The 16,393-nt window shown below is 40.6% G+C and overlaps 1 protein-coding gene across 3 annotated transcripts in view; it reads left to right on the plus strand.

Annotated features, from left to right (window-relative positions):
* Positions 1-16,393, plus strand: part of DCLK1 (doublecortin like kinase 1) — a 320,917-nt gene that overhangs the window by 292,360 nt on the left and 12,164 nt on the right. For all 3 annotated transcript variants that reach the window (XM_046664669.1, XM_046664671.1, XM_046664670.1), the window contains one exon: positions 4,585-4,698. In XM_046664669.1, the coding sequence (XP_046520625.1) occupies positions 4,585-4,698 (114 nt within the window). The remainder of the gene's footprint in view (positions 1-4,584; positions 4,699-16,393) is intronic.

The raw sequence follows: 16,393 nt of genomic DNA on the forward strand, positions 1-16,393 counted from the left end.
ACATACTGCCAGGTTTGTCACGTTTAGAAAATTCATAGCACATTTTTGGCACATCATCTATTCAGAATAATGGTGATAAAGACATATATATAAAAATATATGTTTTTAATGGCCCTATTTATTTTATTGTTGCAAGACAGTAAATTAGCTAAGTCTCCATCATCAATCCGTATGCCTCAGGTACAGATTAGGTCCCTGCAAAGCCAGTTGTTTATGTCTTTTAATCCAATTATGCTCAAAACCTTCAGAATTGATATAGAAACTCTGCAGACTTTTTAGCTGCTGTGGGGTTTGTGTGTGTGTGTGTGTGTGTGTGTGTGCGCTCGCCTGTGTGTATGTTTTACGTTCTCTAGCTGAGGCACCTTATTTCATTGGGAAAAAATCCCAAAATGGTTTAAGATTTATGAAGTCAAAAGCGTCTCTGACAACTTGTGAGGGTTGTTTCACTACTTTCATTGCTTCAGCGGGAACTAATAACCCAAGGGAAGCTCAAACCTTCACAAGAATTTAAAGCTGGAGGCCTGAACGCCCAGGCCACAACATCTAAAAGAGTTGCTAGGACCCTTGACAGGAGATTAGGACCAAGACAGAGTGGGGAAATGATAACGAAGTCCATTGTGAGGGTGGTGAGAAAGCAAACTCAGCTCAAGAACTGGCAGGAAAATAAAACAAGTCAGGCAAAGAGAAACTTCTGGCAAAGATGGCGATGGTGGGGACGTCAGAAGGAGGCGGGATTGTGCAACAAGGAATAAATCTCTGGTCAGAAGTTAAGTAGGGGCTGCTCCTCTGGAATCCCTCCTATCTGTCTGCTGTGTGTTTGCACCCAGGCTGTTAAACACAGCCGGTGCCAATCCCAGGCCCACGCTGTTGGCCCAGGGCAGCTTCATTCCACCCAGTGTCAGCAGGCCTTCTAGCATTGGCTGCTCCACATAGGATTCAAGGGCCCTGGCCCTAGGAGGTCACATTGCCACATCCCCGATTCGTGGAGGCCCAGTCTCTCCTTGATGTAGAAGTTTCTAAGTGCATTCCGCTGGGCCCCCGGAAGTGCTCTGTATCCGTTTTACTGACCTCCATCCAAGTGCTTCCCCGGCTCCACTAAGGCCTGTCTAGATAGTCTCTGTTTCTTCAGCCCCTGATTCAATCCTCCTTCCTCCTTACCATTGTGCTCCTTTCGTCATGAAAAAGATACAGCATTGAGTCCTTCTGTTTAGCTCTTTTTCATAGCCCGTGCCATGCTGACAAGTGCCCTTGATGATGCAATGCGGAGTGGTGGAAAGACCACAGAGTTTCAGACCTGGTTCAGGCCTGACTCAGCTTTCTAGCTGTGTGACCTTGGGCAAATTATTTAACCTTGCTGAGCCTCAGTTTGCTTATCTTCATAATGGGACTAATGCATATTGCAGAGGATAATCTGAGGATTCAGGAGATCCTATGGATCAATCGTTAGCACAGGACCACGTCATAGTTGACACCTAAGTCACCTTCCTCCCCTGCCTGTCTCTTTTAACTTTGCTCCTGTCCATCTCTAGAGAGGACTCACCCTTTCTCTCCTTACTTCCTCTTGCCTCAGAGAAAGCGGTACACCCACACCTCCCCAGGGCACACTGGCTCATTTCCCCTCCATCCCTGCCCCTCACACTGGTCATCCCTCCTCCTGTCTGCCACCTCTTCCTTTTCACCAGCTTCTGGTCCTGAGACTGCACATATGCTCAAGGTGTTTTTGTCCTAAAAAGAAAAACCTTCCCTTGGCCTGCTTCCTGATCATATTTTTCATACTATTTTATAATCTAAAGCTCATACAAATCACTTTGCCTGAGGTACCCTGGTGCTCGATTAAGAGATGACTAGAAGTACATGTATCTTCCTAGAGATGGGGCCTTGGGCCCCACTGATCAGGCTACCCCCTGCCATTCAGGCAGAACCCCAAAGTATGCCAGAGATGTGATGCTGATATTTGTAAGACTTTCAGGAAAGGCACATCCTTCTATCCCTTGTCAAATGTTTAAATACTCCCCAAATTCGAACTGAGATTCTAAGAGCTATTGTTTCATTCAGCATAAAAAAATGTTTTACATACACCACTGAATTCGCCCTTGTGTTTAAAAGTCTGGACTGCAGGATCCTAATTCATTTTGATCATCATCCCATTTCTCTTTCACTTGTAGAGTCAGGAACTGGATACTGCACTGTAAAAATGTCTGAGTAAAGGTGATCCTTTATTCTTCCTACACTTGCACCCCTTTTATTAAAAATTGAGACTGGGGCCAGCCCGGTGTTGTAGTGGTTAAGTTCGTGCACTCCACTCCAGCAGCCTGGGATTCGGGTTCTGGATGCGGACCTACACACTGCCCATCAAGCCAGGCTGTGGCAGCATCCTTCATACAAAATAGAAGATTGGTATGGGTGTTAGCTCAGGGACAATCTTCCTCAGGCAAAAAGAGGAAGATTGGCACAGATGTTAGCTCAGGGCCAATCTTCCTCAAAAAAAAAAAGTTGAAACTCCGGATCTTTTTGTTACTCATTTCGGCCAGTCTTTTTCTGTTCTTTCAGCTTTCTCTTCCATCACCCTCCCACATAAACTAACTAGAGATAAACGAATTGACTCATCGTTTGGCAAACACGCCTTGTGGCCTCCCACTCGCACACGTCTGACACCAAAACATCTCCTCCCTTCCTCTCTGCCTGTCAACATGCTTCCCATCATTAACCACCAGGTGGAATCACATAGTCCTCCTCGAGTCTGCGCTGGCTGCTCACTGGCTGCTTTGTCTCCCAGTTAGCCTGCAGGTTCTGGTGGGCAGAGGTCATTTCTTCACCCCCCACCCCCGACATCCCCAGCACAGCCCTGGTCATAGTAGGTTCTTCGTAGGTCCCTGTTGCTGTTTCCTCCCCAAGTGTCATCCCACTGTTACCCTAATTAACCTTGACTTTATTTCTGACTCTTTCCACAATACAGGAAAATTTTTTTTAAAATTTTGAATTCACCCTGTATCATTGGAACACCTCCTTCCTCCAGATTTGGTTTCACATGTGACTTAATAAGCATAATAATTGTTCCTTCTTCTAGCCATTAATAAATCAGTCCAGGAATACCATAAATTGAGTATCCACTCTGTGCAGGGCACTGAACCAATTAAAGATTACCCAAAACATAGATGTGGTGCAAAAAGGGGAGGAGTTCAGGGTTATAGAGATACATATTTCAAAATATATAGATTTATGTATATGCATTATATATATATATATACAAAGTCAACTAACACAAAAAATATAAATAATGCAAATATATAAAATAAAAAAGCATTAGAGGTTTACAGAAGAACCATTAAAATGGGTTGTGCTTATTTGGGGAGAATGTCATGGAACAGATGATTTGGACCCAAGTTTTAAAGAAAAAGAAGTACAAAGTCCATGAGAGCAGAGCCCATGCCTGCATTTGCTCACCATCATTTCCCCATCATCTACTAGAGTGCCTGGTCCACTGTAGACAAGCAGTTATATTGGCTGAATAAATGAGTGGCCAAATGCTGAACAGAAGAGCAAATCCCACGTGGAGAGACCAGCTTATGCAAAAGAACAAGCATGTCACTCTTGGGAAGCAGCAAATTTATTTTCCTGGGTGAAGCAAAGAAATTATATGCAAGATGATGGAGAGGAAGGAGAGAAGGAAAATGATGAATGGCGTTGAAGTCTTGCCAGGAATTTTCGTTTTAACAGATAGGAACAAACACTTTATTATCCACTCATTCATTTATTCCACAAATATTTATTAAGCATCTACTATGTGCCAAGGCATTATGTTAAGACCTGGGGATCCTATGGTGAGCAAAACACAGTCTCTATCTTCAAGGATTGTGAACTGGTAAGTGGTGGCACATACTTATGACTGGTTATTGTTATTCTAACAGAATTTAGCAAAGGAGAGCAATCTGTCCAGGCTCCATCATAGACAGCTCCGACAGAGAGCAGAAGCCTTAGTTAAAATGAGCTCCAGTGTGAAGTATGTTGTAAGAACAGATGACTTGAAGGCAGCAAGGAGGATTTAAAACTTAAGGAAGAACTTTCTGCCTGGAAGGTTGTCTGGAATTATAGAATGGCCGATTGAGTAGCTGTGGAAGCAGCCTGAGTTTATTTACAGGCCCCTGCATGAGCCTAGTTCTGTCAGTTTCCTTGGCTTTCGGTCTGAATGATGGGCTGAGCATAAAATTCTTGAGTCGGAAAAAAAAAAAAAAAGATGTTTACGTTGATTTTTCTTTTTTTGGTTATCCAGATTAACTTGCTCTTTAGTTAGGTCCCTAGACCCATGGCTGAAATGGATTTTATTAGAAACCAAAAACAGAAATAAAAAAATTTATTTAGGGACAAAACTCTGAGGGTCAGATGACACAGCAAATGTGGAAGTGAATGAGACCCTAGAACAATATTTCCAACGACAATGTTTAATGAGGATACATCAGTGGGTTTATTTCTGAAATCTTATGAGTTTGAAGATCACTGCCTGTTACTAGAGGATCTTGGCCTCATTTTCTATTTATCTCACTTTTTTGTTTTTCTCCTTTTTTCATTTCTTTTTTTTTCCCCCAGGATGACGGCCTCCCAGAAAATGAACATCAGCTGTCAGTAGCTGGAAAGATCAAGAAGCATTTCAATACAGGCCCCAAGCCGAATAGCACAGCAGCTGGAGTTTCTGTCATAGCAGTAAGCATCTGAAATATCCACCTATAACTTTTTAAAAGCAATCCACCTAAGAGACAGGCGTTCCTCAGGAGATTCCACCCAGAGTCAGCAGAATGGGTCATTTCTTTAGACAGCTCGACCACTTAATGCACTGGGGGAGGTTTGGGCTTATATATATTATGTGTTTTTGCTGATCGTTTCCCTGGGAGTCACATCATTATCCAACACCTCCAGGGTGTCTTGCAGTATATATTAATTTCATGATTTATTTTTTAAAGCAAAAGACCTCCCCCACACCGGACTCTGCGCCAATGCAAACTTTTGGGCTCTGAGAAAAAGAGTTCATAGTGTCCTTTTGCCAGGACCTGGGAGAGAAGGGAAGCTGAGAGAGATGACATTGCAGAGGGAGATTAGAACACTATAGATCTTTGTACGAGACCTAAACGAAAGCCAAAACAGAGCAGAAAGCTTACACAGTAAGATTTTCAGTGAAAGTGAATTGCTGTGAACACCCAAAGAAATTGCGATGTCTTGCTCTTTAGAAATTTCTGTTTTTAAAGTTGAAAGTCTTTTAACATTTACGATTTTATTGATGCGGCTGCACAAGGATTTTTTTCTTTCTATTCTATACATGCAGACATGCACTACATGCAATTTGATAGCAGCTCTAGGCAAAGATTAAATTGGGCAGAGAAATAATGAAACCTCATACTTCCTGGTGTCATATTCTAGAATAAATATATGCAAGTCCCAGATTACTTGAGTTTTTAATAATTTCCTCTTTTTTTCAGAATATGTACATTTTAACAGTGCGTTCAATGTGAAATCACTTAAGCTGGTTTTCTTTTCTCAACAAAGAACTTAGACACTATGATGTGGAATTTTAAAAAGTATTTATGCTACTAAACAGTCTTTCATGCTCATGAGCAATACTGGATATTTAACTACTTCTATGGGTGTTTTTATTTTCTTTCTCTTTTTCTTTTTTGGTTGTGCTGGAACTCCAGATAAAGCTAAAGATAAATAAAAGTGACATATTTGACACAACCAATCCCAGATCTGGGTTGCTAAATATTTGATATGAGCTTCCAGAATTTGCAGGTGGCGGTAATGCATGCATACACTTTCTTGTACTGTTCGCATTTCATGTTTTTGATTGAACCCTTTCAACAGTGAGTTACATGAATGTGAGCAACTGGCTCATGAGTACACTGACAGTACTAAATAGAATGCATACTCTTTCGGATGCTCCTCAGTGCTGCTGAGGATTTAAAATCGCAAGGTGTTCTTCTTGCCCTCTCGCTTTGGTTCTTTCTAAGGAAATTCAATGTAGAAGTACATTGTCCTTCACATCTTCATAGATTGTCAGTGTTCTTTGTTATGAGCTAATATTCAATCAGTAATTTTTGGAAGTAAAAATCTCATGGTCATTCTCCACCAAACCAGACATTCTGTACTCTATTTTCATCATTCATTTAAGATGTAAGTCTATTCCAAAACGTTTGATTCCACCATTTTCTTTTGGAATGGACTGCCAGCACGCTTGTCCATGAACAGGACTGCTTTTCTGCTCCTGCTGAGGGCTAACAGCTGCTAGAGAGGGTGCTTTTTCCACCTCTGTCATTTTGGTTTTGTTTTCTTTTTCCCTGGCCTTTTATTTTAATTAGTCTTTGGTTAAGTTTGCCTTGGTCGCTCAATAATGGTTTGTTCACAGTATTCTGGGAGTCATATAATGACTAAGTGCAGGAACTCGAGAGCAATTTTCAAACGGACAGACAACACAGATTTGAGAGGAAATCCTACATTAATCAAGCCTGGATAAATTCTGAAACCTAATCTATATGAGTTTATTAAAACTTCATCTAAGTAGATCTCAAAAAACTCCAGTTAGTATTTGAAGATCAAAGTTCCACTGATTCTTTTTGCTGAATATTATGATTGGACCATTTTGAATGCAATTTAATATCAATTTCTCAGTTCATCACTAACATGTTTCTATGGAAACTGTACGACCTGGTAATATAAATTGTACAAATGGGCTGTGTGATGCTGAGTTACACAGTAGTTGCATACTTATTTAATCTTCTTTATCCACTACAAAGTTTTAAAAAAATAATTATCCCCTTAAATCAGACTCAGAATAATTGACTTTTTGGAGAAATATGTGAAAACGTGCCTTGTTGACTCTAAAGCACAATTCGCATGTTGACTAGAGTCATTGCTATTTCAAGCATGAAAGAGAATATTGTTGTAAATTCCAAGGGTTGTTTCAGGAGAAACTAGCCTGCCATCATACATGCATTTATGCACCTTTTCCAGAATGCTTTTCCCTCATGTATGTCCACACCCTTCCTGAGGACCTGGGGGAGACCACCAGTTGCAGGGCGGGGCTGGGAATTAGACAGTGGCCAGTTTGGCTGTCTTTGTTAACTTTCAGAATATCATCGAATAAGTCAATTTATACTCCGTAACCATGTTCCTATTCTTAAAGTGCAAAGACTAAGTCTCAGAGGACTCTCTCAAGACAAAGGAGCCCTGGCATTAAATAGTATTCCAACTCTAACTAAAGGCTAACTGCAAGGGAATGGTATTCTGCTGTGAGGCAGAAGGTAGGTGGTAAGTAGAAGGAATAGCCTTCATAAATGGTACATTCTGTAAGGACCATTTGACAATTTAATAATGCAATATATTTATTAATTCACCCACGTGATAGAAATTCCTTTAATTAGTATACTAGTGACTTCTATTTGATAGCTATAAATAAAATTGATTTCAGCATAAATTTCATTTCGACGGAATTTTTTCCCATGGACATGTATGCTCTCCCCAGAGGCTATCAAATAATGGATTTTCTTTTAAACTACCTCTATCATGGGAGTGATTTTTTTGAAAATTATGCATACCCTTTAAAATTTAAAAAAAAAACTATTTAGAATGTAGCATCGATCAGCTTGTTTTTACAGGAAATCATCAATAAAATCATTAGTCCTTAACTAATACTTCTCTTTCCTTAGTTAGAAACCTAACGACCTGCTGGAGATCAACGATGCTTATAAAGGAATTCATGACACTATTTCTTTCTCAGAGTGACAAAGGAAAAAAGAGCATACTGTCATGCCAAACAGACTCTAGTCACAGGTGTAATTTGTGACATGAACAGAGTTTTAACATGCACTCATGGTTCTGAACCTTAGTAGCTTTTTGTTCGTGTTGTCATTTTTTTCTTCTCTGCTTCCCACCCCCTGCATTATTAAGACCAAAGAAAGGACAAATGATAACTTTATATTAAGATTTCAAGAGATCCTTGAGTTGGCTAGGAGAGTAATTACCAGCTGGAGGCTCACAGGGATCCGACGGCCCTTTTGAAAGGAGAAAAGGTGTTCTGACATGTTGGTCAGGCAACATGATTTGGTGGAAACCCACTGCTGTCCTTATAGCTGCAACCTTCTGCCTCAGAAAGACCTCATTTTCCCCCTACTACCTTTGTAGTTGGGGGATTAAAACAAAGCAAAAGAAAGCAGAACAGAACAGAGAAAGGAAAACAAAAGGTTATTAAAATGCAATTTATAGACATAAAATAGAATCAGAGATGACATCTTAACGGTGGACGTCTTGAGAGCTCAGGGAGGGGAAGGAGGCATTATTAGATTTGCTCAGCTTGATGAAGAACCGATGACTAAGATGTCAGTTCCAATTTATTTTTCCTCATTTAATGCTGTTTATTATTTTAACCGATAATTTTCCTAATGCCTTAAAGTTCTTCTTTTGCATTTTTCTCATGCAAGTAGAGCATTTCAGTCTGATTGAGCAAATCCATACTAATCAGTGTGCAAATAATTGTGATTCTGGGAAGCTTAGTTCTAGAGTGAGAGAGCCCTTCACACTAGTGCGTTTCCCTATGCCATGTTGTGGGACACTTCGCCTGTAGATGGCAATAGAGAACTAGTTACTAAGCAACCATCTTCGTGGGCCGAAACAGAAGCTCAGGCCTTCATCTTCCCAGCAGGAAGTGTACTTCGATTATGTTCCTAAATAAAATGAAATGTACATTTTTAAAAAGTTGAAATCTCACATTGCTGTTCGGTGCACACTGGCCCAGCCTAGTTTATAATCGGAATACCAAATCCTCCGATCAGTTTTTAGTTTAAACGCCGGGGGCCCGGGCATATTTTTGAAATGCCTTTGTGAATTGAGAAGTAGACGCTGTCGTCAGCGTGCCTCCAGTACCACTCCTGAGATCACTCGTGAGCCTCCCTAGAAAGACAAGGGTGCAAGTTCCCTCTGCTCGTGGGCAGAACGGGCGAGTGGGCACACAGCGTGATGCTTGTTTCTCAGAATCAGGGTTGAATCTTTTATTCCTAGGTAGCCAAAGGCTAACATCTTATTCCAGGATGAACAACTTTGAGAACTTATCCCGTCTCCTATTTGTTGTACCTTTTGTTAATCGTAAGCACTTAACTATACATATGCATTTTTAATACAAAGTGAAAACTATTTTTCATTTTATTTTATTTTCTGTATTTTCATAGGGAAAATTTACTGTTTTATTCTATATCTTTTTAGTTCAGAAATGCAATTGATTCACCTTTAAGAACAGCTCCGCTTTTGAAGATTAACTCTTAAAGAAAGAAATCCAAATTGCTATGATTTATGGGGGTTCTGATTCTTTTTATCTTTTATTTCATATTTATGGAGCCCTCAAATTTAAGCCTGATGGGGTAAGATTTTCAGGGGGTCCAATCTGCTTTCTCTTAGGTGGCTAAAGCTGCTTTCAGTACTTTATTTAATTGTAAAGCATTTTCCTTTCTATAGCATAAGAAGAGATGTTTATATCTTTTGGAATTGAGGGGACATTATTAAATGTGCATTCAAAAGCTTGTTTGACAAATTAGATTTTTTCCTAACAAAATAGCTTTTGAGATATTCATGAGGGATTAGTGTCTTTTCTTGCCTTTTTATTTTCAATGTGTAGATTTAGAATATTAGCTAGTCACCCTGCAGAAGAGGCATCGTAACTCTATATACATATGTAGTCAATGAAGAACAGCTTGGTCTGGAGTCTTAATTCTTTAGCACAATGTTGATCCACTGAGTTGCCCCCATTTCTCTCTGCTCAGCTGGACCACGGGTTTACCATCAAGAGATCAGGGTCTTTGGACTACTACCAACAACCAGGAATGTATTGGATAAGGTATGAGATGGTGCAGCTCAACAGTCAGTGTTTCCATGGCAACGTGCTGGCAGTCTCCATTAACCAGTTCCTTCAGTGGATAAACATGCTTTTGATTTGTTATCCAGTCCATATGCTGCTTTATCAGTTTCATTTTAATCTTGATTGAGATGCCACACCCCCTCATTCCTTTTTTTCACCCATTATTCACACTGACATTTGCCAGCTTTCTTTCCATTGCACATGCTCAGTATCAATTTTCCTTACAGTTAAAAGGACAGTATATTTAGTGTTAATGCCAAAGCATTTTCCCGATGTTGCTAATGAAAACAATGATTTCTAGGGCTCTTCTGTCCCTTGACAAATGGAAGAACAACAGTACCTTAGTATATGTTCTATAGAAGTATATACTGTCATTTTAAAGTCATCAAGCCCGACCTTGACCTTATTAGATGGATGAAACAATGCATCTACACGTTAGCAGTAGAAGCTCCTCCGAGTACAGTGAGCTATAGAATGCATTGTGTGTGTTGGTAAGCTTGTGTTTTCAAATTCTCCACCTTTTTGTTTTGTTTTGTTTCCGTTTTATTGTTACTTCTCTCCCCCTGGAAATCCCTTTATGTACTAGCTATTGCATGAATTTATTTTTCAATATTTTGTAACTGTCAGATTACTTAGCTGGTTTATCTGCTCAAGAAAAAGGGACTATGGGAGGTATTGATTTTTTTTAAACTGGGTTAAGAATGCTATCCATTCGTTTTCTATTCCAGTCAACTGCCCTGGCATTTCCTTCAAGGGCCATTGTTTGTGTCTCTTTAAGTTATCCACAGGCAGGATGGTTTCTGATGATTTGAGAAATGAGCTCTGAGAAGTCCTAGGGAACTTTCCTCCTCCATCTTAATGTTTCTGAAATGATCTCCAGGTAAAGCTCCGCATTTAGCTTTTGCTAAAAAAAAGTCTGCTGAGTTTGACATGTGTTTCCCCTGGATCAAGGAGGCTATCTGCAGAAATGTAGTGGCCGCCTGGTGGGGTTTCATGGCTTAGACTACTAAGTTGTTAAAGAAAAAAAAAAAGAAAAAGAAAAAAATATATGTAATATGTAATTTCAACCCCCAGTTTTTACTTCTAATTTTTTCTAATAATTAGACATTCGAAACAGCAGACTTAGGGAATCAGAAAGGACACCCTTTGACAAATTGTCCAAATATACCAAGATCGTGATAATGTCTAAGTCTGTTTAAAGCAAGAAAATACCCAAACTTCATTCAGATATTTTAAAGTCAGTTTTACATTGAAATCTATTGCTATCTTCTAGATGGATACGCTTGCGGGAGATGCACAGCAACCTCTGTTTTCACCTAAGTAAATTAGCTTTATAGACATAGAAAGAATGAACTTTTTTGGGGGAAGGGGGTTGTGAATCAGTCATGATTTGCCTTTGGGCAGACTCTTCTTTTTGACTTTCTCTGTGGAAGATGATCCTTCCATCTTTTACTTTTTTACTGAAAGATAATATACATTCAGAGGAGCACGTATATCATGAGTGCCCATCTCAACAAATTTTCACAAACTGAACACACCCCTGTAGGCAGCACCCAGATCAAGCACAGAACATTTCTGGCACCACCCCCCTCCCGGACCCCCCACCACCCCCTCCAGAGCCCTCCCAGCAGGGTCACATAGCCTCAAGGGTAAACACTGACCCGGAGTCTATCCACATTAATTAGCTTTGCCTGGTTTTGTCCTTTATATAAATTGAATCACACCATGCTCCATCCTCTCTCAATTGTATGCCTCCTAACCTCGGGCATATTAAGCAAACATATATGAGTAAAGTTAATATACAATTAAAAATAGGCATCGAATATGTCTAGTTACAGTTGTGCATGTTTATATAACAAAAATTACACATATAAATTAATCTAATTTCAAAAAAGGACTCTAGAAAATGATGTTACTAAATTTGTGAGATTAAGAGTAGGAGCGAAAAACCAAGTAAACACAATAATTAATAAACGTAGCCAAGTATAAAAAGGCCATTTGACTAAAATCCTGGTGATGGTTCCCATCAGCAGATAAAATGACACAACCCTGAATAATGGGCAGGAGCAGGTGGGAGATAATCTCTTTTCTCTTCCCTACATAAACTGCTCTGTTTTCCAGCTGGGGGCAGTAACAACAACGTTTATAGTTAATGTTGTACTAAACAGCGCACCCAGTATGTAAAGCTAAATTGGAGAAATGATGCTAAAAACTCATCGGCATATATGCTTAATTAGGAAGTTTTATAATGCCATTTAGCCCCGGACGAACACACTCTCCTCGCTGATTGCAAATGCTTGCATTTTATCTCCGCGGAAGTGGGAGCATTTGTCTAACCACGGTGGCAGCCAACTTTCTAGCATAAACAGTCATTACAGGCGAACATCCACGCTCCCAATTGTTGTGTTTACCAGTCCTCAAGGCTGTTTTCACTACTCTAAGAACACTTGGGAGTCGCACTTGCGTTTTGTAAGGCAGCCCACATCAGGGCATAGGCTGGAAATAGCATCTCTTCGGGGTGCCCAGAATTGGCATGTCCCTCTTAATAGGCTTTTTGGTGATGGTAGAGAAATGGTGGGGGTCCATTTTCCTTTTTCTCTTCTTCATTCTCCTGCCTCTTAACAGAGAGCTGCTTCCAAGCTGTAGCCAGGGGAGCAGCATCCTGCTTGGCTCATTTTTCCGGGAGACCTTTCTGCTGTCACTCAGAGTCTGGGGGGGACACTCTCCCAGGAAGGCACTGCCTGGGCTGTGCCTCTCCCTCATGGCCCTACTGCAAGCCGCTGGAAAACATTTACATCTCGTTACTTTTTCCCCTCCTGGAAATGTGTCCTTATCCAGAAGGGATGTGGTCACACCCATTTATGCCTTTCTCAAGTGAAGCTGTCACTGTGGCAGGTGCTGTGGTCAACAGCACGTGGAGAAGAATTCCTGCATCTTCTGCCCGCAGAACCAGGCAACAGCCAGAACGGGGCAACCCAGTTAAACAAAACAAATATCAAAACAAGACGTCAGCTAAAAATGCTAAATAAGATAAAAGGCGGAGGTGAGCTAGGACAAAAGGGTGGTTGAGTTCCCAGGCATGACGTGACTCAAATGTGCATATTGGATTCGAGCACCGTCCTGAAACAGTGAGTAATGAGGCAGAGCGGTGGCAGCCGCCCGCAGTCTTTGCAAAGCTATCAAATGCTGTCATGCTCAGTTGTTAAAAGGAATGAGGTCAGTTAAATGCATCTTGCTTGGCAGAGGTTTGAAAGAACGGTTCCTATGAAAGCCAGAGAGGAACCCCAGCCTGGTGTGAGGGGCTCTGCGGAGGGCCCCAGCCAGCAGCCCGACTACACACGCCAAGTTGCAAGTTGCTTTGTGAGAAGTAGCCTTGGCTTTGCTCTGCCCATTGAGAAAGTGCTCCCTGATCAGTGTCAGAACCCCACAGGAAGGAAGGGCAGATGCCTCTGCTCTAGCAAGGGATTAACCGCCCTACCCGATCCAGTCCTGAGAATCCCTCTGTAACAGAAAATTTAATACAGAAAAAACACAGATTTTAGCTTCTAAACCACCCAAACTGTGATTACAGAGAAAAGTAATGGGAAGGTATGAAGTTTGGTTTTGCAGCTGCACCTTGATGCTAAAAAGTGAATTATTAGGCCAAGAGGCTCAAAAGGTGGGCAATACCTTGTATTATAGTTCCACAAATGGCCATAGAGAGAAACACAGGAATAGTGAGACAGCTGTGTTCTTTTACCAAGTCAAACAGGTTGCTCGCTGTTTCAGATTTAGTTTATTTCATTTGACTTGCAGAGGCCCCTTAAGAGAGGATCCCAACAACATATATTTGCCTTTTTAAAATTTAATGTACTTATTATTAGAAATGAGAAATTGCCATGGCATTCCACGACCTACTGATTCGGCCTAAATTGAAGTGAGATTTTATGCATTTTCCTGAGATTCTTGAGAATTCAGTACTGATCGAAAATTTTGTAATATCATATTTATTTTGACCTTGCTTCAGAAGCTCTTTCCCCTTTTTTGATTTAAACAAAAATCCACATTTTTTTACCTATTCATTCCTGCCATACTTTGAGTCCAGGTGTTCCCTAGTGATGTTCACTGATATGATATAGATTTTATTAGGTGTAAATGTGTAGAAAGAATATATCACAAAGAACTTAATCATAAGTATTGACACACTATTTATTCTATTAAGAAAGAGCCTAAATGTTGATATGCTGAAGTCAGACAATTCTCAAATGCATGTCGAACATGTGACACTCTTAGGAAATGAAACATCTTGAAAATTGAGATGAAATGAACTTGCTTAAAGATTGGCAGCAGTGTGCATGGAGAGTTTGTGGCTTTGGTGTTGGGAAGCCCTGGTGTGGGATCCAGCGTGTCCTACTTCCTGCAGTGTGACTTTGGGCAGATGACATGTTCCTTCTCTGATTTTCCATTTTCCCATCTGTAAACATGAGAAGAGTTTTATCAACCTTCCAAATCTGTGGTGAGGATTAAATGAGCTGCCTGTGCAATGGTGCCTTGACAGACACCAGCCCCAAAGGGGAACTCAGAACAGATTGCTCCACGGGGTTCCCTCACTTCCCAGAGAAGATCATCCATTTCACACTAGAGACAGATTTTCTTGAGAAACTGATCTCGCTCCAGATTGAAGCATCTGTTATTAAAGTAGAACCATAAACTTTTTTGATGCTCTCATTGGGGTAAACTACTGAGTAACTTGTATATTATATTATTCATGAGCATTTGTGGCATTAAATTTTACTTAAAGTAGTTGATAGCCAAAAATCCTGATGAAATATAAGTTTACAATGTTATCCTCTAGGGCAGGGATTGGCAAAGGACAACCAGTGGGCCAAATCTAGCCCTCGACTTGTTTTTGTAGAGTTTTATGGGAACACAGCCACACTCATTCATTTACGAATTGCCTATGGCAACTTTTGCCCTACAGTGGCTCAGCTGAATAGTTGTATCAAAGAACTGTGTGGCCTGCAAAACCTAAAATATTAATTATGTGGCCTTTCCAGAAAAAGTTTTTCAACTCCTCTTCTAGGGGAAACATGTTTCTGAGTTAACACATGGTGGGGCTTGTTAAAAACTGTCTCTCTAGGGGCTGGCCCCGTGGCCGAGTGGTTAAGTTCGCGCGCTCCGCTGCAGGCGGCCCAGTGTTTCGTTAGTTCGAATCCTGGGCGCGGACATGGCACTGCTCATCAGACCACGCTGAGGCAGCGTCCCACATGCCACAACTAGAAGAACCCACAACGAAGAACACACAACTATGTACCGGGGGGCTTTGGAGAAAAAAAAAAAAAAAAAAAAAACTTAAAAAAAAAAAAAAAAAAAAAAAAACTGTCTCTCTACCACCTAGTGGAATGCCTGGCACGTAGTAGGCCCTCAGTAAATATTTGTTAAATTAATGAACAAATGATTGAAGTTTGCTATGAAGGGACCATTAATATAGAGGAACCTTGGTTTTGAGGATAAATGTGCTTTTGAAGAGTTTGGGCTAAACTAAAGTTTGGACAATGAAATGTGAGATGCTCAAGAATAGCATTCCATTTATAGCAACCCAAGAGTAAGTCTTTTGACAGCACTAAAAAATTGTTTTTGTAATTAAATGAGTTACCCCCTAACTTACCTGCTTAGTAAGTTCTAAATTTTCATAGATTTTCTAAAGATAAACTAGGCCTGTGATTGTTCTTTAGTTTGCTAGTATGGTGAAGGAAAAACAACATGGCAGCTTGGTTTGGCTTCTACTGTGAGAAAATCAAAAACTGGAGGGCAGAGAAGGCACATGAATTTTGTCCTCTAGAAGCCTGAGCTCGGCAAGTGGCTTAAATTTTAACCCTCTGATGGGATGTCATCAGAAACCCATTGCAGGGTTAGGCCAAGTGGGGATTCTGTTAAGAACAAGATCAGTGGGACAGACTTCTGATTAAGAAGTGGTGGTGGAGAAGCACGGAGCAGCTCTGCCTGGGGAAATGAGGAACAACGTTTAAGAGAGTTGCAGCTAGAAAGTAGCTTAGAAGCCTGCTAAATTTCATTCCATGGAGCTTCTTTTTGCCGTTTTAATGGTCATCTTCATTTTAGGGAAATACCATGTCATCTATCCAGATACTGTGCAGTTCCTGGCGAGACCCTAAAAGGATATTAGAGCAAAACAAAACAGAAGCATAATAAGCAGGACAGTAAGCCAAATAAAATGAGGAGGTGGATATTTCCATCGATTTGTCAGTTTAATTTTACTAGCAAGCCAAACATTTCTAAAGTGGCAAGTGAATCGTAACTCAGCCCCTACAGAGTGAGGGCGAGCGAAGGAAAGGGCTCCTGAGATTAATGCCCCAACAGCTGCATCCTCGGTTCAGTCTCCTAGGTGGTATGAATAATGGATGGGCTAAAAGGCAAAATGCACAATAATGTTCTTTTATTAATGAAATGAAGACTGTTTGTGATGGCTAGCAATAAATTAAGAAAAGCAAAAAAGGAAAAGCAGTC

Source organism: Equus quagga, chromosome 6 (genome assembly GCF_021613505.1).
Source record: "Equus quagga isolate Etosha38 chromosome 6, UCLA_HA_Equagga_1.0, whole genome shotgun sequence".
In the NCBI taxonomy this organism is placed as follows: Eukaryota; Metazoa; Chordata; class Mammalia; order Perissodactyla; family Equidae; genus Equus; species Equus quagga.